We start from the raw sequence: 22,962 nt of genomic DNA on the forward strand, positions 1-22,962 counted from the left end.
TATCATATGTAATTTATACTATTATTATATTTTGTACATAAAATCTGCAGGGCAAAAATAGTATTACTAATATTTTTTTGTAGAATTATAACTTAAGAGATTACGCTCTCATTTCAATATACTTTCACTGCAATTCAATTAATTTAGTAGTAAATGACGTATAATGTTCTGCACGTGACTCGAATGAACTGAATTAAAAAGAAGCTTAAATTAGACTTTGGCAGCTCTTCCGGTCTTCAATTAAGTTTGTCTGACCGTTCCCCTCCTTTGTATTGATTCCGCTTCGCTTTATTTAATTTAAGCGAGAAGCTGATACTTTGGTGAAACTTTGTTTAACTCAATTTTCATTGTCGTTGATGCGTGAAATATATTTAAAGCAACCTTCATTCTTTCTTTCTGTGGATCTTATCTTCTCTGTCATTTTCAACATTACGAGACAACTGCCATTTGCATAAAAATGAGAAACTCGCGCACGAAGAGCTTTGAATATTGGATTCGGCTAGAGATACATTAATTCCATCTGACATTAATCACGATCAAAGTATACGAAATTGCTATGAGATCGCGCGTCATAATTAAAGTTTCGAACCTTTCAAAGTACCCACTTTTTTTATCATTAAAACTTCACAGTTGATTCAATCTCGTACGATAAATGTATACATCTGGGTAATTCTCACATTAAAATACTCTCCCGATTTAATTAATTTATTTTCAAATTACTACAATCAAATAACTACAACCAAAAGTTACTTTACTTTATTACTTTCTGTATTTCGAATAAATCTCCGTATTCCTGAAAAAATAGCAATCGGAGAACAGGAGGAAGGAATCGATCATCAATATATCGTGTTATCTGAGTTATCTCGGCGTGAACGGCACGTGAGCCTTAACTTTCGTTTAACACGACCATGCAGTTCTCGCAATGTACAACACTTTCGGTTCGCTAACTTCGGTCGCGACGTTTGAATTATTCAGCGGAATTATTTATGAAGTTTCGGGACGACGAGATCGAAAATATATTAAATTCACACGCGGCCTCGTTTGCGGCTGTGCGCGAATTGCTAGTTCATATAAATTCATCACACTCATGTTTATATATAATTCCAACCACGACGACACGCAACGGTAATACGTGCATTCATTAAGAACGATGTTTTCCACACGCCTGCATAATACTTCATAGGTTTACCCTTTGCCGATTGGAGAGAGAAGCCCGTCTTTACGAGATATAAACTCACTGCCTCATTAATTGCGATCATATCTCTCATTGCACTCCAACGGGACTGCAATGTGCGCTCGTAAGTGTAATTGATATTGCGTTAGGATTAACGATAATTTAAGTGCTTTAATTGGATTCCCGTTGTAATTCACGGCGGGTAATTATCGCTTTACAATTCGCGTTGCATAATCCGAGTGCTAATGCGCGACATTTCTCAAGAATGACGGCCGCAAAAAAATATTTATATTGATTAAGTTAATGCTTTGGAATGCCAGATACCAACAGAACTTTATCCACGATTATCTAGAGACATGAATATATACTCGTATAAAGTACCACAAGTTTTCCAAATTCTTTTTCACATACCTATATATACACGTAGATTAATTTTATCTGTTATCAATTTTTTATATGCAAATTATACAGGATATCTTGTAAAGATTTCATAAATTGTGTTCTAATCAAAGTTTGCTCAGATATCATTGATATGAAAATTATTGCGTTTAATCGGTAAAGCAGACGACTTTGGGATCCCCTTAAGATTTTGAGTCCAGAGTCCTGAGATTATTTCGAGACGAAAATCCTAATATTAAAACGTCGAAACTGTAATAATTTTTAAATTATAGGCATTTAAACTTAGCGAATCGTACATCACCTAAAGTTTGCGCGTTCAGATGTGGTAAATGCAAAATGCCAACCACAAGCGTTGTTACGGTACACCCCGTGTATATCCAATTTTTTTCATTTACATTTTTCGCGGAAATTCGCGAAGCGTTGCCTTGGAAAATGAGGAAAAGTAAACATCAAAGAGATGTAGTTTGTCCAATGAAGAGATGGGAAGTAGCTTGATTTTGCCTAGACGATATTTTTAAGTGGGAGCCGTAGAAAAAGTCTTTTCATTGTCTATCCAGCGGGAGTCCAGTGGAGGGATCTATATGAATATGTAAACTATGCAAGTCGTATTTTAGTATCATGCATCGCTACAACGCGCATACTTCCGCGCATATATCGGAAAAGTATACTGAAAAGTTTTGTGCACAAAGGATGCCGAGACACGTCGTAAAACGTGCTCGTCATGCACGATGATGCTTTCCGCGTTAACTTTGTTGATAAAATTTCACAGTGCCATAGCATTTAAAAGGTCTTGTCATAACTCTTACTTAGATCCTATAACTTTCGTAATTCTACTTTTAATCGATTTATCTTATATAAGTATAACAAACCTCGCGATACACGTTCTAATAAAGACGTCGATCTTATTACTTTTCCGTTAGCAAGCTTATTTTCAGAAAAATGAACATTTTCTCTTTATATCTTGCTTCAAGACGTAATATTAAATTATTATTCGATCAAAGAGGAAGAGAGAGAAAAGTATTTGAACTTTAAAATCCAAATATTTATTTGAGTCTCCAAGTCTTTCTAGGCTATTCCGCTCACAGCCACATTTGTCTTTACGGAATTCGATTTTATACATACGTGTATATACCATATACACGTATCGAATCTCAAAGTTGTGTTCCTACTTCTCGGAAAGGAGTGTTTTAATTGGCGGCATAGTTAGAGAGAACAGGCAGCGTATCACACAAATTTGCATGGAGAGGCAGTAGGGAAATGAAAAAAAAAGAGGAAAAGAAGAGCAGAGGATTGCCTTTTAAGGAGGCGAATCAACGAGATTTAAAGGGTTACGAGAAATCCCGGCGACATCGAACGGCACATAAAAGGCTATTAGCGTAATTAGCTGGCTACATGTAGCCATCGAGCAATCCCCGATCTTACGCAGATATCGAAATAAGAATGACGAAATTAATGAGGTGCAAATCGCGAAGATATGTTTTAATTCTGCTGACGCAGAAATTCGTCTCGAGGGAAACGATAGCAAAACGAGGCGTTGATTAAGTACGGACGAGAGCGCGGAAATTGCGAAAAGCATGCACCGAAAGAAAATAATCGTTGCAATTTCCACAATTTCCACAATTTAACTATAATTTATAATTATAATTTATAATCATCTTTAGTCCAGACTATATATTTTTTTGATAGAACTATAAACAGAATTATTGCACTGTTCGACAAGAAAATAATATCAAAGTGAGAGACTATGAGTGCGTTCTATGGAATGCTAGCAATCATGGAATTATTTCATTCTTGTTGTTTGAATATTACACGAAACAAATATGCTCGCGAGCATTGTGAGCGTCAAGTGGAATGCACCCTATAGTCATTTCTTGTAATTTTTTTGGACACTGAATACGAATCTGTTTTCTAAACTGCCTCATTACGTTTATTATAAAAAAAGACTATTTTTTACATACGTTGTCATATTATAATTATGACATGTGATGTGCTGAGTAATTTGAAAAACGGATTCGTGCTTATAAAAACTGTAAAAAATGACTATAAAAAAATGACTCTTGTTTCGATGTTAAAAAAAAAAGTCTCTTTTTTGGTCGAAAAATAGATATTATTACAAAGAAAGAAACGGCTGGAATTTTTAAAATATTTAAAAATTTAACTACATAGAAATCTGAAAATAATTTTGTTGGACCATCGGAATAATTATTTATCAGAATAATTCAAGACGCTCAAACTTGTCGCTGGAATGTCAAAACTTTCTGCAGCATTGCTCATACTTGAGTTTTCTATGTAATTGTTTTGATCGTTCAACAAAATTATTGTCATCTGTATCTAGCTAAATTTTTAGATATATTTTTTTAGATATTTTAAATAAAATAGTTTTATCCGTAAAACATTATAGCGGTAGAAATAATTATAAAAATAGAACTTTTTATCATGACTATTTTATATCACGCATTTATAATCACAAATATCAAATGCTTTTCTCTGAAAGTGTAACAATGTAGCATAAAAAATGTTATAAAATGTTAATGAGTATATTGCTAATTATATAAATCGACATTATATAATAATATATAAATCTTCAAATAGCGAAAATAACGGAAGTGAGAGATTGTATGAAATTTGAAAATCGTGAAACAGTTTAACGTGAGATATGTTAAACGTGTTTATTGTTAAATACTAGAATAAAGCAATGAGTCGATAATCACCCGGTAATTCTATACCGCGTGTAACATTTTGCAATGTAAACAAACGCGCGAAATCACAAACGCAACGCGATAAATCTTACGCGAATTCTGTTCCGCGTTGACCAATGAAAATTTATCATGTACGTACAATGAGAGGGTGGAGCATTCATTTTAATTTGCAGGAAACCACAAATTTTCCGTGTGTACTCGGAATCGTTAAATAAATAAATGCGCTTTGATCGAGACACGCTGTTCCGCTCAAAGTGATTGCTGCATGCGCATTATGCTGCATTGCATTGCATTTTAGTGGATTTACACACATACGTATATCTATGAATTTTGAATTACGCATACCAAGGCATACCAAGTCCGTCACGCGTTATATAAATATATCGTTCTAGATAAATCTATTATAAACTGAAGAAAAGAACTTTTTAATTGGCCTCATTATTTTATCTCATGCGATACGTACGAGTATGTATAATTTTCTTGCGGCAGTCGCGGACTTTGCGAGTGCACATTCACCTCCGTTTCACGCGCACGACCGATTATTCTTGCGCGACCCACACGGGAATATACTGCATACTGCACGGAAAGGTGACGCAATATTACAAACGCCTCTCTTTATCGCGCGAGATAATGCATCATTAAATCCATGTTGCCACACGCATGGCATGTAATAACCGATACGATGCGCTTCCGATCATAAATTCTTGCAATTTTAAACAAACGTCACTTTTACTCCCTCGCACAGTTACGGCTTAAACTATTAGCTTAGCGATCCGTCGCTCTCTGAACTTGTGTGTGTTTCACCTGCTCGAAAGAAAAAATGTCTATAACTATTTCAAACTTTTGCTTTTTATTAGAGCGAAAAAAAAAAACAGAATAGAGTGCTATTTTAAGAAAATTATTGTCACAATATCAAAGTTCAAGCAGTGTTAATTGTTACTGAGTCATTTCTCGACACTCACCTACTGTCTCTCAATGACTACGCAATTATTTTACATTCTTCACAAGCAAACCTTACATTGTTAATGAATCACGATGCATCCGTTCTATGATCGCTTCAGCTAATATGTAGGTTTGGTTTCTCTACGAAATTCATAATTCAGCAAATTGTCGATTTAATTTTCGGTTTTAAAACGCAATCCTAAACTGAAACTAAAACAGTAACAGTCACAAAAATTAAATTAACAAACAATTTAATGATAACGATGTTAATAAGCATCGTAAAATTATAAATATTATTAAGCATTAAGATTATTAAACACAAGAACGAATAAGCCATATTCTTATTTACATAGTTATGTTGTTCACATATCGATATATACCTACTCTACTATGAATCTAATGTCACTGTTTTCTTTTACAATTTCCTCACAAAAAATGTCTAAATTTTTTCACATTGAATACCTAAAAGGTTGCAAAATTAATATCTCTCATCCAGTCTACTTACTCTCTATTTTTTAAAAAAATACTCTATTTGTGAAATGAAAATTTTATTACGGATGAAACAATCTTGTGGCTTTTAAGAATAATACACATGGCCCGTTAACTTGACTTATTCCAGGATAAGAGTTAAACTCAGAAGACGAAGGATGTGTAGGAACAAACAATTCCAATGTTTTCGAAATGAAAAACTTCCATATCATGAAACTTTCGAGCGCTAAACTTCTGGTGACTTTATCACGATTTTCGCAAGACGACACGAGAAAGAAGCTCGTGCACCTTCTAAGAACTTCATTACATTGATGTCCGGATATGCGATAATCAGCCGCAATGTACGGGTCACGTAATTTTCCAGCAAATTAAAAGATTAAGTGCGACCCTTAGAAAAATGCTGCGCATTGAAAGTCAAGAGTGCACCTTTGCAATTCCAGTGTACAAACACAGGTGGTAAATCGAAATTGGAATGCAGTCGACCTCGAAGATGATGCCGAACGTTTTTTATTTTTAATGCTTTCATTATGAACTATCTCGCGAATAGTGGCTGCGAAGATGTAGGTCAGTTTGCAACGCTACCGCGTTTCGCCTCAGGTTCATTGTATATACATTATGTGTTTCTCTTTTTCTCTATATGAAACAGAACGCTCATTTGCTACAACATTTGCTACGACATAACTCAAAAATAACAATTTTTAAGTTTCTTTTATGTTTTAATTGCAGAAAAAGAATGAAAATATTAAGGAAGAAAGAAACAATATGCTTTAAAAAAAACTTTAATTCTCTTATTATAATTCTTTTACAATTAATTATTACATTAAAATTGTATTTCAAAATTATTACAAAATCTTAATGATTTAAAACATTGAAATTTTGTTTTTTGGAAAACTATTTTGAATTATGTCATTGTCATAAATAAATGATAATATAATAGAAATATAGTAGATAAAATAATTCCCCTTTCCCAAATAGAAGTCTTTCATAAATATTTATCAAACTATGATCGCAAACATTTTACGCCGGGATATTTAGATTCCTGATCTAATCCTGTCGTTATTACACGCAATTTTACACTTAGCATTCTCACATAGTATTGTATAGGCTCGTTTTCTCGCGCACGCCTCGCCTTCATCCATATACATACACACGCGTGTCGATACATTTTATCGGAACGAAAGTTGCACATTGCCGCGAGCCACGAGGTGTGTATTGACTTTTCTCTCGTTGTGTAGGGACACAATCTGCCGAGCAATTATTTCGGCAAAAAAAAACAATGCTACGAATGAATACAACGTAGACAAATTAGATCGCCTCCCCCCGTCCTCCCCGTTTGTCCCGCATTCGCAACAGGTAAAAAACGAATGGCGCTTCGAGTTACGATATGACTGCCGGGATATAACGAGATTGTTCCGCAATGTTACTCAAAAACAGAGCGGCCGAGGACAATTGAATTAATTTCTTGTAGGTAGAATCGTATTCCGTGAAATATGAACGCAAGAATAAAAACCACGAATCGACTCGTACGAGAGAAGTTTCGAAGCTAATCAGTGGCGAAATTCTATCTCGCAATCTCGCGAGTCTGGAAAAAAAACGCATTTGTATGCAGCGAAGAGATTTCATAAAATTTTCTATTAAAAGTTTTTCTTAACTTAATATGTAACGCAACAAAGAATTGTGCGAGGATGTTGTGACTTGTGACGTTCTTGGGTACGGCTTCATATGCATAATCCAAGAGCCAATCTACTTCGTTATGATTGACCGGCGAATGAATAACACGAACGTTATTCGCGCGTTCAACTCGCGAAAATAACAGTAGGTAAATGCATACTAAACATAAAAAAAAAGAGAGAAAGATATCGCTATTTATTAAACTTCCAAGATAACACACTCTCAAACGCTAAGATATTATACGTATAGTTATAACATAATAATTACATTCAGAAATACTCAAATAAAATAATGAAAAATAAAGATATGGAAGAAAAAATAAGAGAGAGAGAGAGAGAGAGAGAATTGAAACATCAATAATTGTCAAACATTCAAATATTCAAACCCTGTTTTTCTCACAAAGGACAATTATCCTGTCATAAAATTATTCGAAACTGCGCGATTCTTCTTGTGAAATATGTTATTAAACACAAACATTTAAGAGTTACGTAGTTTTTTATCAATCCGATTTGAAATTTAAAAAACGAAATAATCCTTCAAAACTTTATGGGAATAAGAGTATTTTCAAAACATTAAATTTTTAAAAAGTTTAAATACAGAGTTATAAAATATTAAAAAAAAAGTTTTATCTACAACATTTATCTATTCTTATCGCGCTTTGTTAATAATTGATCAGAAATCAAATGTAAACGTTAACTTGGAGATTGTTTTTTTAAATCTCAAATTGGGCCGATATAAAAAAAATACATGCTTCTTTGATTTTTGTGTTTAACAATATTTCAAAGAGAATCGAATCGGTTCCGGACAGTTGTGATAGGCCTCTTGTCAGAGAAGATAAGTATAATCAGCACCAAACGTCAAACAAATATACCTATAGACTTGCAGAAGGGAGAAGTCGTAAAAAAGCCTTTATTGAACAGTGACTAACTCGACGCAAACAGCTTGGCGCGTGTCGAATCGCATCCGTCATTGCTAATTTTGCGATGAGTGCGAGACGAATTTGCACCTGTAGCTGTGTGATGCGAACAACGGTCTTCAATGATGCTTACGACGTGCGATTTGTCAGATAACGAAATACTCGATACCGGAACGAGCATAATCACTACACCTGAAGCGATTGTTAATCATCAGCAGCCTTCACACGTAACATCAGCAATCCTTTTCCATCGACAGCGACAAATATTCGCGGCAGTGAAATTAAGGAGACGTTGAAGATTGCGAGCGCGCGTATCATTTCTTGGCTCATAAGCATCTCTAATTGCAAGCTACGACACGTATCGCTTAACAGCTGCATAATCACTTAAAAATTCTTGGAATTCGCATATGGCGGAGGAACACATGTATATATATTTGAAACAAAAGTTCGTAGCGCTACTTTATTTAGCTCATAATTTTTAAAAATTTGACAATTATATCAAATATTTTAATAGAGCAAAGTTTCAACTTTAAGAATGTATTTTTTTAATTGCGGTACAATGATTTTTAACGCCGGAATTACGAACAATTTGGAAATCGAAATGTTCCTTTTATTTAATTCGCGATAACAAAACAAATATATATTATAAGAATATTAAAAAAATAATTTTATCAATAAGAGAAACGTCTCTGTTTTTAATTTGTTGCTTTTAAAGTTGCCTATGCAATAATAAAAAATTATGTAAAAATTACGTTTAACATTCAAAGTTCCCAGAACAATAATAAACGATATCAATAACTTTAATTTTGCCCTTAAAAATCAAGATGTGTATATTAAGGATAACTTACTAAATTATGAATTCATCCACGTAATATCCAACGTCAAAATAATAACTTTTATATTTGGTGAATACTTTGGCCGTATTCCGATATAAAATATTTGTAATACATGTAACGTGAACTATTTTCAATACTGGCAGTGTATACCGTATATCGGAACATAGTTGAAGTATGCAAAAGTTTCGGCACGTATCAGTACGCTTCGAAAAAAAAAAGCAAGCTTTTTTTTTCAAGATCTTTTGCGAGACGGAAATTGGTTATGTTCGGTAACGGAAATAAAAGAGAGATGCGTACCCTGATCTCCCATCGCGCTGCTTTACGCTGTGAAATATTCATTTTCTTTCACCGGAGTAAAATTTTAAATAGAATCTTCCCCGGACATCATAGAGAGTCTCGAGGTAAGGAAGGTCCGTTCAGGATTTAATTTAAGTTCGCAGCAAGTTCGCGCCAGGTCGAGCGTATTCCAGTGGTATATAATTTCGCGCGTTATTCCGCACGTTGGAAGCGAGCGAACGAACGAACGAACCGAACATCGCGGTGGGTCGCGTCGGCGTCGCGTCGCGTCGCGAGCTGCTGACGGCACGTAGGGCAACCGCTGTGCTGTGTGCCGATGACGCGGGTATAGCTAATATGCGCGCCAGATAACGACGATAACGAGACACTTGACACCCAAAACGAGCACACTCGGTGTATCCCACCTGTGAAGCAACTGTTAAGCAACGACGGCGTAGGATGAAGCGCAACACTCCGGCAGCATGTCGCTCTCGCGCAATCTATCACTACCAGATTAATCTACACACCCGTTCCTTCTTACTCTAACCTGATGTTACCTTATTAACTTTTAATGCTGAATATTGTAGCATACACTGAGAGAAAAGTTCGGTATCTATTTGTGATTATAATCGCTTGATAAAATTATTATATGATTAGAATTTTTGTATAAGTTATTATGTTATAGAGTAATGATTATACTCATAGTTTTATATTTAAAATATATATATTTGATACTGTGTAACCGATCATATATTATAGTCACTTTAATACTCATTTGGTGAAAATCATTGTAAAATAATTATTATTGCTAACAATGTGCTTCTAATTACGTAAGGATTTTGTTATTTAGTATTTAACAATAAATATCCTCGTAGTCCTTCATCTATTATTTATTTCAGTTTGAAATTATTTTATTATTGAATTATAGTCATAAATAACAAATACTTTTCTTTCATAGTATGAATTACTATACTTGAAAATATAGATATCAGGTTACTTCTCGCTCCGATGAAGTGAACTGCAATGATTACGAAACATAAGCAATATTGAACGATGTATCAAGACACAGAGATAACTCACAAACTCTCCTCTCCGGTAGCGTCTTTCTCGTGGAAGCTTCAAAAGTATTATAGGTGGATATATTTTGTTCCTTAATCAAAGAAAAACTTTCATTTACACTTACACTTATCTCGCAAGAAATATATCAAAACAAATATAAAAATATGGAAATACTTGACAATGTACTTAAATATAATTCCCTATAATTAAACTTTTCATAAAATTCAGAAAGATTTATTTCATTCAGAAATAGAAGTTTTCTTTATCATGGAAATTAAAATTTTTATCGCATAAAAAGAAATGTCGCTTAAAGTAATTTAAAAATGTGTCGAGCAATAAACTTTCCATACGTAACAATGAATAAATCTGACGTAGCGCTGTTAGATCGTCGCTACGTGAATTACTACGTTCCGTCGTCGCGATTTGCGATACTCGGCTAGCACCGCCACCACCGTCAGAGGCCTAGATCTTTTAGCGTCGGCGTAAATTTATCGCGCCGAGCCGCGTCGGCGAACAAGGTAAATCAAATTAGAAATGTATTCGCGATACGACGTATTCAGCACGGCAGCCTAGATCCGTCGCGAAGATTATTTTAAGGGGCAGCCTCAAGGCGGCTAAACGCCAGAGCGATGAATATGAAATGTGCGAAAGAACTATACTGAAATCCTTTTGCCGCGGTGCTCTGCATAACGAGAAAATGACTTTCGGTGTGGCTTTCTCTATCTATCTATCTATCTATCTATCTCTATCTCTCTCTCTCGCTTCTTTTCTCGTGCGATTCACTGAACTCCATACTATAATGAGAACCGCAAGATATCCTCAAACTGGAATTATCAGTCACACGTTTCTGCGCTTCTTCATTTCATATACGGTATTAGATGCACTTTAAATGTATTTTTAAGTATCGTGCTATATTTCCACAGTCTGAATGTTACACTGAAAAAAAAATTATACCAACAAATGAATTCAACAAGAATGGCATTTTGGTGAGGACAAACAAAATTTCTTTTGTCTAGGCTGTAAAAAATTAATAGAGTTATGATAACCAAAAATACTTTTCGATCTCACCAAAATCCTATTTTTATTGGGCTCTTTTAATGGTTTAATCAGAATATTTTTGTCAGTATAGCAAAACTTGAAGCTTTTTTAATTGATACAATTGATGAAAAATGAATCATCCATTCTAATGTTCATTACAGGAAAAAAATATGTATATTTAAATAAATTCAGTATTAAAAAAATGTAATTGTATACACGGAGAAAATTTTATATTTAAAATTACTATAATGTGGTAGTAGCTGCGGTCTTCATGTAAATTATAAGTTTAAATGCTATAGTTATTTTTTTAAAAACAATAATATAACGTAATTTTTACACTTTTTCATAGTAAAAATTAACTGTTTTCATGTTAGAATAAGGCTTAACAAAATAATTACTTTATTTATGTGATAAAAATTAGTATTACCATAGTAAAAGTTAAGTCGGAATCATGTTGTGAGAGTCCATCGAAAATACAAGACATAGTAAAGTGTAATTTAAAATTGTATTAAAACTTAATATAAAATTTCCTCCGTGTACAAGTAAACTTTTCAAAGTTGAGAAAGATTTTTTTTATAATGGAGATCAAAACCTATATTATATAAAAATAAGTTTCGTTAATTAAAAAATGTGTCGAGCTAAAAACTCTCCGCGTAAATAATAGACTAAATCCATAGCACTGTTAGATGGTCGCACAATTTACAAGAGATACTATCATGATTAAAGAAGACTATTTTATTGTATATTTAATTCTCTACTATAAATTTTAATCTTTCTATATATATATATATATATTCTCTTCTATTTACTAATTTCTACAGAGGTGCGATCAAACTAAAACTGCCTGTTTACAATTCCGTGAAACGATTTCGCTTTAATCCCGGAACAGCGCGACGGCGAATTTCTGGAGCACCGATGAATCTCGGAGCAGGGATGCCTAAGCTCTTTCATAAGACCCTGTATTTGAACCCCGTCACATCGCCCCGGCGGGCAACGCGTCGACCGGAAGGCTCGCCTTATTTCTCCGGCAACTTTGGCCGAGGGAGAGATAAATCCCGTCAACGTTCGCAGCAACTTCCAAGCTCGCGGAACCGAATAACGGATATTACGGTGGAGGTGGAGATGGAGGTGGAGTGGAGTGGAGTGGAGTGGAGGCTCTCCCGGCTTCGGCTTGGGAGCGACAACTCCGGGAGACTCGAATAAACCTCGAATTGTGCCGCATGCCCAACCGACGCGACGCGACACGCAATATCCCGGGAGAACGAGACACACGTGGCTGGGAGTTGGGGGTGCTGGGGGTGCTGGGACCGGTGCCGGTGTTGCACAAACGTCGCTTTAACGCAAGAGCCTGTTCGATGTGTACTCTACCACACTCGCGCGCCGAATATTTCGGTGCCCCAACCCCCTTGGGATGGAGAACACCCGCGGGATGTTTTAGTTTACAAGCTCGACACGTTACTTAAGGGCATATAACTAAATTTCCGCACAAATACATAATTTACGCAACAAGTTCGCTAATCTCACAATCGCTGCTGTACTTGCCGAAATTCTCACGCGTTCTCCTTTTAGAAAAGAAATTCATACTCAACACTCTCTCTCTCTCTCTCTCTTACGTATTTAAATACATTTTTATTTTATTGAGAGTATTTTGTATTTTGTATTTGAATTATATTTTTTTGAGAGTATTTAAATACAATTTTTTGAATATTTTGCCCACCCCTGTCTGCAATCTTCTTAATTTTCATTTACATTTTTTTTATTATTTTATTTTATTTAGTATTTAGTTTTCTAATATTATATAAATTTTACGTTGTAAGTGTATATAATGTATTTAGCGTTTGAAAGAATGCCATCTCAATAAATAACGATATCTTTCTCTCCTTCTCTGAACTACATGAATCTATTCCTTAACTCATTCTCCAAATGTATTACTATAATCTCATTATAACTGTTATCTATAGATATACTTGGATAATTATATTAGTAACGCGTAAAGTTTTTACAGTTTCTCAAACGCATCGGAAACACGAAGAAATAATGAAAAACATGAAAGCTTCAATAAAAGCAGTCTACCTACGTCAGCTAAGTTAGTGGCAGTTGTTGGATTAATTTTGCTAATGAGATCGAAACTACGGGACGTCGGTAGCACCGAACAGTTGAGAACTGTGGCAAGAGAGGAAGTCGCGCGATGGCCATTTCTTGTTGACTAACTACTTCTCTTCCTTGGTGCACTCGCGCTTGTCTGTCCACGCGTCTCCTTCGCAGTTCGCGGACTGCGACCTGTGGTGACGGCTGTGACACAACTCGAACCGGTACAACCGGAAAGAAAGAAACCGGCAGAATCTCTCTCTATTTCTTCCTCCGTCCCACCTGTAATCTCTTTCTCCGCGCATTGTCGAAACAAGTACGGGTTATAATCAGATCCCGAGGCGCTTAAATCTCTCGGAAAAACGTTGGTCCGCGCTCACGTATATGTAGGTCCCCCGACGCACGGTATTCTCTTTTCTTACATTTGCGCAAAGGTCAAGTATGTGCTGCCGGCGTTATGCGAGAATGAAGCAGTCACGTGCAATGTAGCGTTGAGTGCGCGCCGCTTTTCCTGGATTATTTCCGGAAGTTCCATAAGCGCGAGCACGTTTATTACGATAAACGACTTGAGCATCAAGAACACGACACGTCCTTTCCATTTCATCCTTCCACTCAAGACACAAAATGGTTGAGACTTTATATTACGGAATGAACGAACGATACGAAATATTAAAAACAGTGCTTTATTGATATTCCGCTCGTATCTCATTTACAAAAATAAGGCTGTAACTAACTTTTTTCTCCTTTCAAGCGGAAACATTGCGAGAGTGCGTCGTTATTGATACAGCGGAGAGAGAGAGAGAGAGGGAGAGAGACACAAGTCAATAATTCCACGTCAATACGGCGAAAATGATGAATAGCGTTTCGACTGGTTTTATTAATGAAAAAAAGCTTGTCAGCCCTCGAGAGTAATACTAGTTTCAATGGTCACCCATGCCCGGGAATGCCCGAGACGTAAATAGAATACGCACGCGCTTTCTATTTGTCGCGTTTCTATCCCCGTCAGCGTATTTGCAGTTCGGACTTCGGAATGCAAAGAGCGACCAGCGCACCCCGATTTTTTGGCTCGCGTATTTGCTCCCTGCAGATATAAAAAATTTTCGCGCTCAAATGGACAATCTAAATTTATCGGGTGCGAGAAAGCGCTGACCAGGATGGAGTTCTAAGAATAGTCACGTTTTCCAGTTCGCTGTGATACACCTGTGCGTCCAGTCGGAACACGTGGGGAAAATTTACGTTGCGCAAAATGTTGGACAATTCACAATGTTTATCTAAGAAAAACGGAACAAACGTGCGTTTTCCACGAGTAATTTTACGAGGTTTTCCATTGTTTTCCTGATGTATCTTTATTTACTCTGTGGATGGTGTGCGCGGAGAGCACGTTGCGTAAATAAAATTTCGGTAAAATATCGTATTCGTTTAATTAAATTAAACATATGGCATCCCCGCAAACAAAGTGATACAAGTCAAAAATATAAAACTGTTCGGAAGAGAGAAAAAAATTATTATATATATATATTTTTTTAAATTAATTATTTATTACGGCAATATTAAATTTTAATACACGTCAATCTTCTATTAAACATACGATTGAATCATTCGTGTCCTGTATATTCCTTTGTTTCAAAAATAGCAAGTAAAATTGATTATTTATACAATTTTTTTAAATATACAACGTTACAAATGCTTTCCAAAAAAAGATATTAAAGTACATGTAAAAATCACTTAATAATTTTTGCATATTTGTAAAAGCAATGAAAATTAATCTGGGACATGAATCCACTACTAAAGACTCGAGATTCATCGTGAGTACTAAGGGTTAATTAAGAGCTAATCATAAATTGCTTACTTTAAGTTTTCTAGAAGTAGTGATATATTGATAATGAGATATATTAACTTTGTTACAGTACTATATTAACAGAAACTTTACAAACTATTTCAATTTGTGTCATTTTTTGGTATCATTTTTATTTGAAAAGTATTTGAATTGAATTTATAAATTATTCATTTCTAATTAAAGACCGATGTATTTAGAACATGATCAGCTTTATACGAAATTCAAATAATTTTGATTTATATCGATTTTTATAATTATTCCATTTTTATACTTGTATTTTATACCGGATGCTACCACTTTATTTCGGAGACTAAAAGGCGGATTAAATCGACATGTGTGTGTCTTCGATACTTCGTCTAACGTTTGCAACTTTAAAAAAAGAAACAGTCGCAGAAGTTGCGGATGTGCTCTGAAATCGAAACCTTACATCAGAATCTGGCCATGAACAATTTCGTGAAAACAAGAATGAGAAAGAAGAATATAAGCAGGATATATATGTTTCCGGATTAAATCACCGTTACATTTAAAATATAAATTTAGAACATCAAAACAAACAAAATAGTTGAGAAACCGACGACTAGGTATACGTGACACAATAATTAGACCTATCGAATTTCGATTTTGCAATACAGAGTGCTCTCGGGAAAGAATATCTATGTACATATTGTCGCTAGCTGAGCACGAAGTGAATTACATGAGCAAGGAATTAATACCGTTCACAAGACGAGCAGTGACCTCGTCTATAAAAACAATAGTATTTAACGGCGCCCGCGCCTAATATAAATTAGCCATCATTAATATCGTTAGTTATTTACATTAATATAAAATTTTTCTCTAAAAATTTGTTCGTAAATGTTTCGTTTAAGATCGAGATATTCTTAAGTTATAGAACAATAGGAATTTATTTGTTCAAAATCTATCGATAAGAGAACGAATGAATAGCTGACTGTGCGTCTGTTATAATTTTTTCGCACGCTTGCATTATCTCCATTGTAATGATTAAAGATCATTAATGAGCACTTCATGCACGTTTTGCTTCAAAGCAACAAAACCAAAAGTATTTCGACATTGTTCATTCCTACGGTTCTGTAACTTAAAAAGTCAATATCTCTTTAGAAAAATGAAACATTTGCAAACAAGCTTCTAAAGAAAAAATTGATTTGTTTTGAGATCCTAAATTCACATTTTAAATTTGGCGAGAATACTCTGTATACTCTGTATCTTTTCGTATGTTATCTCATTCCAACTTATATTATCTTTCTCATTGTAACATACTGAATGATTGATGAAAACGATAGGTCTTTCGAAAAAAAGTTCGCCATCTCGTAATCAGACTCTGAGTACTCCGAGTTGTAGTACCTGTATCTCTACGCCGAAGTGGAAGACCGCGACCGCGCGGTCACGTGATCAAGTCATGTGAACAATTCGAAAACAACGCGACGCGGCGTCGAGTGTTTCTTATCTGAACTATGTCCGGATACCACTCAGGTATCATTTGATCTTTGTTTTTCATCGAATGCTAAACAAGGATAAAATGATATTTAGGGAGCACTCGAGTAGGAATCTGCTTTTGGGACTCGGAGTGAGTTGGCGCGGCTTGAATGGCAATTCGCTACGCTCTGCGCCGCGCCGCGCCATACCATCCGTTTGTCGTCTTGTGCGCGCGTGTATGATGTGAACATACATATACATATACGTGCAACACTTACCTGGCGATTTTTGAGATCTCGCACAGCAGCCACGAGCAGCATCCACCGACGATGGTACCTGGCGACGCGCGTCACCGCCGCCGGCGTGGAACTCGCGTAATGGCGTATCTTGGCACTGACCCGATAACGAAAGAAAGAAAAAAAACTCGATCACGCTTGTGTACGACACTGACTCGCGACGTGTCTCTGATCGACGTACGTCACCTCGATGGACCCGCGATGACCGAGAACAACGATCGCACGAATGACAGTGTACGGCAACCAACGGATCGACAAGCAGAGAGTTCCGCGCAAAATCCTTCCACGACGAAGGTCGAAGCGCGACTGATTTGAAGTGCGCCGCTGTCGCGCGCGGCAATAGTTCGTCGTGAAGTGCGCGCGCGTCACTCGCCTCCCCTCTCACTCTCTTTCTCTCTCTCTCTTTCTCTTGCCTTCGCTGCCTGCCTACCGTTCTTCCTTGTGCTCGCTCGGAGCAAGTCCCGCGATACGTATACCTGTCAATCTCTCACGGGCGGTCTCACACGATTATTTCCTACGCGCCGGCAAGTTAAACGCCCGCCCGCCTCTGTCATTTGCAATTTTATAATTTCGCCCAATTATCGTCTCGTAAAGCTCGCTGGGACTGTGTCAAATAACCGCTTAGGCTCTTTCCCGTGCGACGTATGCTTCAAGTAAGTATGCTCTGAGAACGGAAAACAGGTCTAATTTTGCACTATGTTGCGGCGTTGATAAAAAAAGTGACGCATCTCAACATTGGCAGTTTTTTTTAATGGAATATTTTTAAAACTCTGAATTTGAATAATATTTTAATTTGGATACCGTGTATAAATATGTTGCTTCTATAATCTATATTACTTATTTCTGTAACTTTATTTTCTTTCCATAGATATTACATTTTCAATCATAGTAACTGTTATTCTTTATCAAAGTTGCTACATTTTTCCACATGAATAAATTACACATATCGTTTTTTTACAAAAATATATTAGTCTTTAGAGTTGATCCTTTTATCTCAAAAGTACTATTTTTTTTTTTATTTATGTCGCTCTTTTTATCAACCCAGCATGTGTATCTTCTATTTTTTCTTTCGTTTACTTCAATCTTTTATTTTTTTTCGCGAATCGATATTCCGTCGACCTTGATGCAACTTCGCATGATGTACTTTGATTTCTAATCGCGTTCAGATATACGTAATTTACAACTCTGTATAATTAGAAGCCTGTAAAGAATAGTTATAATCGCATTAAATACCGCCTCACTCGCTACTTTTCAATTACATTGCGGCCACGTCGGAAACAAAATACAATTTCGATTTCATGCGGTATATTTCTGCTGTTTGCGACATCCCGTTGTATGTCATTCTTCTTGGCGTCATACGATTATTTTCAATTCTGACAGCCTTCACGAGAATAAACACATTCGCGATACGTAATATGAAATTTTATGATCCGACACCATTATATCGTCTCATGAAAACCATTAAAATGTATCAAACGCCTTTTTATCTCCTCATTTTCAACATGCGAATATTGGGCCTTGAATATTTCAATTACCGTCCATTGATAATGATGAATTTTCCATTCGCGACTTTATATGATGATTTAATTATGATGCCCGTTGCATGAAATTATTATATTGTTATTATTATTAAACACTTTCATGTTACCACGTTACATTTCCAATTTTGATTTATGCAGGACATGCTAGTGTTTTATGCTGGAATTACGTTACGTTGTTACGGAAATCATTTACGCCAATTATTGAGATATGATCGCAAAATTAACTGAAGTGCAGCCATGAGCGCAAATTATCATTTACAATCAAGATCATATAATCTGCGATGGACAAAGATATAACATATATGTTTATAACTTTGATGTTTTGCACCGATTACAATTTTATTATGTGAGAAATGGGCTTTAATACGCGTATTTTATTTCCCATTGTGTGCAATACTAATTTATTATTAAGATATTGATTATTCTCCTCTTATGTGTATACACACATCTCATATACGTGTGTATATCCCATAATACGTCTACGTACAGGAAATGTCACATGATTAACAAAGAGATTCCGCTGTGATGGAACGTATAGTCATTAAAAACTTTCGTATTTCGTTACATTTCCAATTTTTTTCGTTTATACAGAACGTGTTAATGTTTTATACCGGAATTATTACAGAAACACACATACATTTACGCTAATTATTGATATATGATCGCAAAATGAATTGAAGTGCAGCTATAAGCTCGAATTATCATTTCAACAATCAAGATCAAATAATCAATAATAGATGATGGTTAGTGATAATGGTATCATTGTACATTTGTAATCTTGATATTTTGCGCCGATTACAATTTTATCAAGTGAGAAATCGACTTTAAAACGCATTTTTGCACATGTTTTATCTTTATCCCCCATTATACGTAATTCATTAAGATATTGATTATTCCTCTTTTACGTGTACACATACATCTTATATACGTATATACATGCGCACAGGAAATGTCACATGAACGGCAAAGAGATTCCGAGGTGATAGAACGCACAATAAGACAGCGCTATGTAGACTCCATTACGAAAGGGCATCCATTGTCTTTCCGTTGTATGTACGTGTCGTGAAACAAAGCACGACAAAGGGCAAAACACGTAGCAGAGCGATAAACAAATGGTTGTCAAGCCCCCAAAAGAACCCACTGTCGCCGGCAATAAGCATTGAATTATGGCCTAAGAAGTAATAAGATCTGTACACCATATAAATGGGTCGTTTACAGACGATGTTATTGTCAAACGTGAAATATCAAAGTTAAATTTATATCGATATTAAGAAATGTTAAGCAAATTCGGTCACCTGCAGTGTACACTAAGAGTTGCTACAATACATGAATTATAGCACAATTAAATATAAAAGCATATATAACAAATATTTAACTGATTAAATACTCAATAATGATATTGTCACGTTATTTAATAGAATATTTTTCTTCAAAGTTGATTGTATTATGCTAATGCATTTAAGTAATTTATATGAGCAGCCTTTTTAGTTTGTCACGTACTTAACATGGGTATTGTGTAAAAATATCTCATAAAAAAATTAATGTTTTATAACAAATTTTTTTTTCTATTGAAATGCTAGGCATTAAGGAATATAACACGATACTAAACAAATGTATGTATTCCGTATAAAAGAAAAAGTTCTTGCATACAAAGCAAAAGAAATTTCGGAAACGTCATAATGAGAGTGGGTTATACCAATCCAATATAGTGCAAGTGACTGAATTGAGTGACCACAAATTACACTAAAAAAAAAGTCGAAATATTTGCAAGCAAATGTCACAGCTAGGTAATGTTTTCTTCGATATGTATCGATTGTAAAAAAGTTTGTTTGCAATGATGTATATACAATTCTATGAAATATATCTTATTATTTGTAAAAAATATGGTTTATCTTGCTAGAAATAAAATTTTATTTCGCAATTTAAAGAAGGATTTATTTCAGTGAGATAAATTGTATCGTATCTCAGAAGTATCTTTTTCTCAGCGTAATATTACGCTTTAAACAACGCAACAAACTAATTACGAATAAAGAACGAAGTACATTTTTCATGATGGGATAGAGAGTCGTGCCTGTTGAACAAGGAAAATAACGCAATAGTCGAAGAAAAAGCTTTTATTACGAAATCCAATTTTGTGTATACATTTCTTGTAAACCGTTTCCGGTATCGATGTCCGCGTAAAGAGAACTGTGACGTGGGAGACGTGCGATGGATTATTTACAGGATTATTCCGACGCGGAGTTAGTTATTCGTACTGTGTCGAGTATAATGCGACGAGTAGCGATTGTTTGATTGCGCATCGGTGCCATCGGTGGAAAAGTTGCTCGAGCGAACGTGACGAAATGTGTGTAGATGCACGCTCGACGTAATCTCGATTAGCAATCGCGACATCGTCGAATAAGGACAGCATCCTTCCTTTCCGTTCTCGGCATTCTAATGACGCGGGTTTTTCATAACGAATACGAGGCGAAAATATGAGCCCCATGTCGAGTCGACGTTTCTCGACCACAAGACATATCGTGCCCGTGACACGCGACCCTTTCTCGTGCATACATTTCTCTCCTTTTCTTTTTGTTCGTTTTTTCTCCTTTGAACCTCGTGCGGCACGTGCGAGTTTTCGTGATGCATGAGTGATGAATATGCAAGACGTGAGCGATGGAGGCGACGGCGACGAGACGGCGCGCGGCGCGGCGCGGCGACGGCGGCGATGGAGATGGCGGTAACGATGCTGGCGATAATGGTAATGATAATGATGATGACGACAAGAAAAGAGCGATCCTCGCGCGATGTCAGGTAGGGTGCTGGTTCCACATACATCCGTATCTTTACCGCTGTGGAGATGTTCCGCAAAGTTTCACGTCAACGAGAGGAGAGTATGCGACAAGATGACCCCTCGTCTCCACTCTTTCAGTTACGATGCGGGTGCTACATGGGGAGGAAAAAAAAAGAGAGAATATTAACGTGGGAAGCGACCACCGTGGCAGGTACGGGTGCGGAATTATTAACTACAGCTAAGATGATAAGCCGATGATAAAGCCGAGGAGAGTAGCTCTCATCGATTTTCCTCCGAAATTCTATGAACACTAGTGCCGTGGATGATGTCTGATCGGTGCGCAATTCGCGCAGTTCGCGACATGCCAGAAATGCTAGAGTTTTGTTTTTTAGTTCACCGAATGCGATGATTTCTTTTTAGTCCTTTGCATTTTATACTTGAAGGCTTTGACATACCGTTCATGATGTATTTCGCGCTCTTTAGCGCGGGACTGCCTCTGATGCGGATTGTAACTCGCAATATCAAAACTAGATTAGCTAAAAATTAAGTTAAAAACGCAAAATTAATACAACGCCAATTTTGTCAGGTGACGTAGAATTGGCGATCAAAAAATTCCTGTATACGATATATCTTCTTTTTCTCGTAAAATGTGAAATGTTCGGTTTCAAAATATTCTCGCCAAATGTTCCAATAAAAAATGGATCGTTTACAAAATTATTAGATTTATGAAAAAAGTAGAAAAAAGTATCTACGTTTGTAGTGAAAATTTCACTGCGTAACCTGAAAAGTAATATAAGTCAAATCATAGATATTTCACGTACTTTCGGTCGACGCGGGTGCAGCTTCCGCTGGAACTGCGGGAGTCGCATCTGCGGGGGCAGCTGCAGGTACGGCTCCTTCAGCTGGTGCTGCTGGTTCACCTTCTGCTGGAGGAGCAGCTCCTTCGGCTGGAGGAGCAGCTCCTTCTGCTAGAGGAGCTCCTTCCGCTGGTACTGCTGGTGTTGCACCTACACAATTTTTTTTTATCTTACTGAAGATACTAAAATTTTTATTTCATATAACAGATTCATCAATGCAATTTCCCAAATTGCAGTACGCCCATTTGCAAGCGAAAAACTACATCAAAGCAGCGACATTAACAGGACATAAATATTGGCAATAGCTGATCGACATCAATCTTTTGACATGCAAGAAAGACATTTTAAATAATTGTTTTAATTTCTCGATAAGCAGAATGTTTTGTTTTGTATTATTTTAATATTAATTAGCATAAAGTAATATTGTTATAAATTGACAACGAAAAGCTTTTATCATCGATTGTTCATTTAAACTTTTAATTGCTTCTGCTACAAACGTGTTCTATACGAAACATACGCGGTGTGTAAAGAATTAATGTACAATTTAGATTCATTCTACATTTTTTGCAATTTAATAGTGGTTTTTGTAGAATTTTATTTTATTGATATAAAAAAATCAGAATAAGATAAAAGAATAGGA

General features: G+C 35.9%; 2 protein-coding genes across 10 annotated transcripts in view; both read right to left on the reverse strand.

Annotated features, from left to right (window-relative positions):
* The window catches only part of LOC108765041 (CD151 antigen), a 122,599-nt gene extending 105,150 nt beyond the window's left edge, over positions 1-17,449 (reverse strand). Inside the window, exon 1 of the mRNA XM_018513532.1 lies at positions 17,134-17,449. The gene's annotated coding sequence lies outside the window, so the exon portion shown is untranslated. The remainder of the gene's footprint in view (positions 1-17,133) is intronic.
* A 3,341-nt stretch (positions 17,450-20,790) lies between these two features.
* Positions 20,791-22,962, reverse strand: part of wupA (troponin wings up A) — a 33,600-nt gene continuing 31,428 nt past the window's right edge. For 8 of the 9 annotated variants that reach the window (XM_018513517.1, XM_018513518.1, XM_018513516.1 and 5 more), the window contains 3 exons: positions 22,287-22,472; positions 21,921-22,001; positions 20,791-21,617 (listed from right to left, as the gene is read on the reverse strand). In XM_018513517.1, the coding sequence (XP_018369019.1) occupies positions 21,604-21,617; positions 21,921-22,001; positions 22,287-22,472 (281 nt within the window). In that variant the 3' untranslated portion in view covers positions 20,791-21,603. The remainder of the gene's footprint in view (positions 21,618-21,920; positions 22,002-22,286; positions 22,473-22,962) is intronic. The other variant, XM_018513523.1, reaches the window with a different exon arrangement.

The sequence above is a fragment of the Trachymyrmex cornetzi genome, unplaced genomic scaffold (genome assembly GCF_001594075.2).
Source record: "Trachymyrmex cornetzi isolate Tcor2-1 unplaced genomic scaffold, Tcor1.1 scaffold47, whole genome shotgun sequence".
Taxonomy (NCBI): domain Eukaryota; kingdom Metazoa; phylum Arthropoda; class Insecta; order Hymenoptera; family Formicidae; genus Trachymyrmex; species Trachymyrmex cornetzi.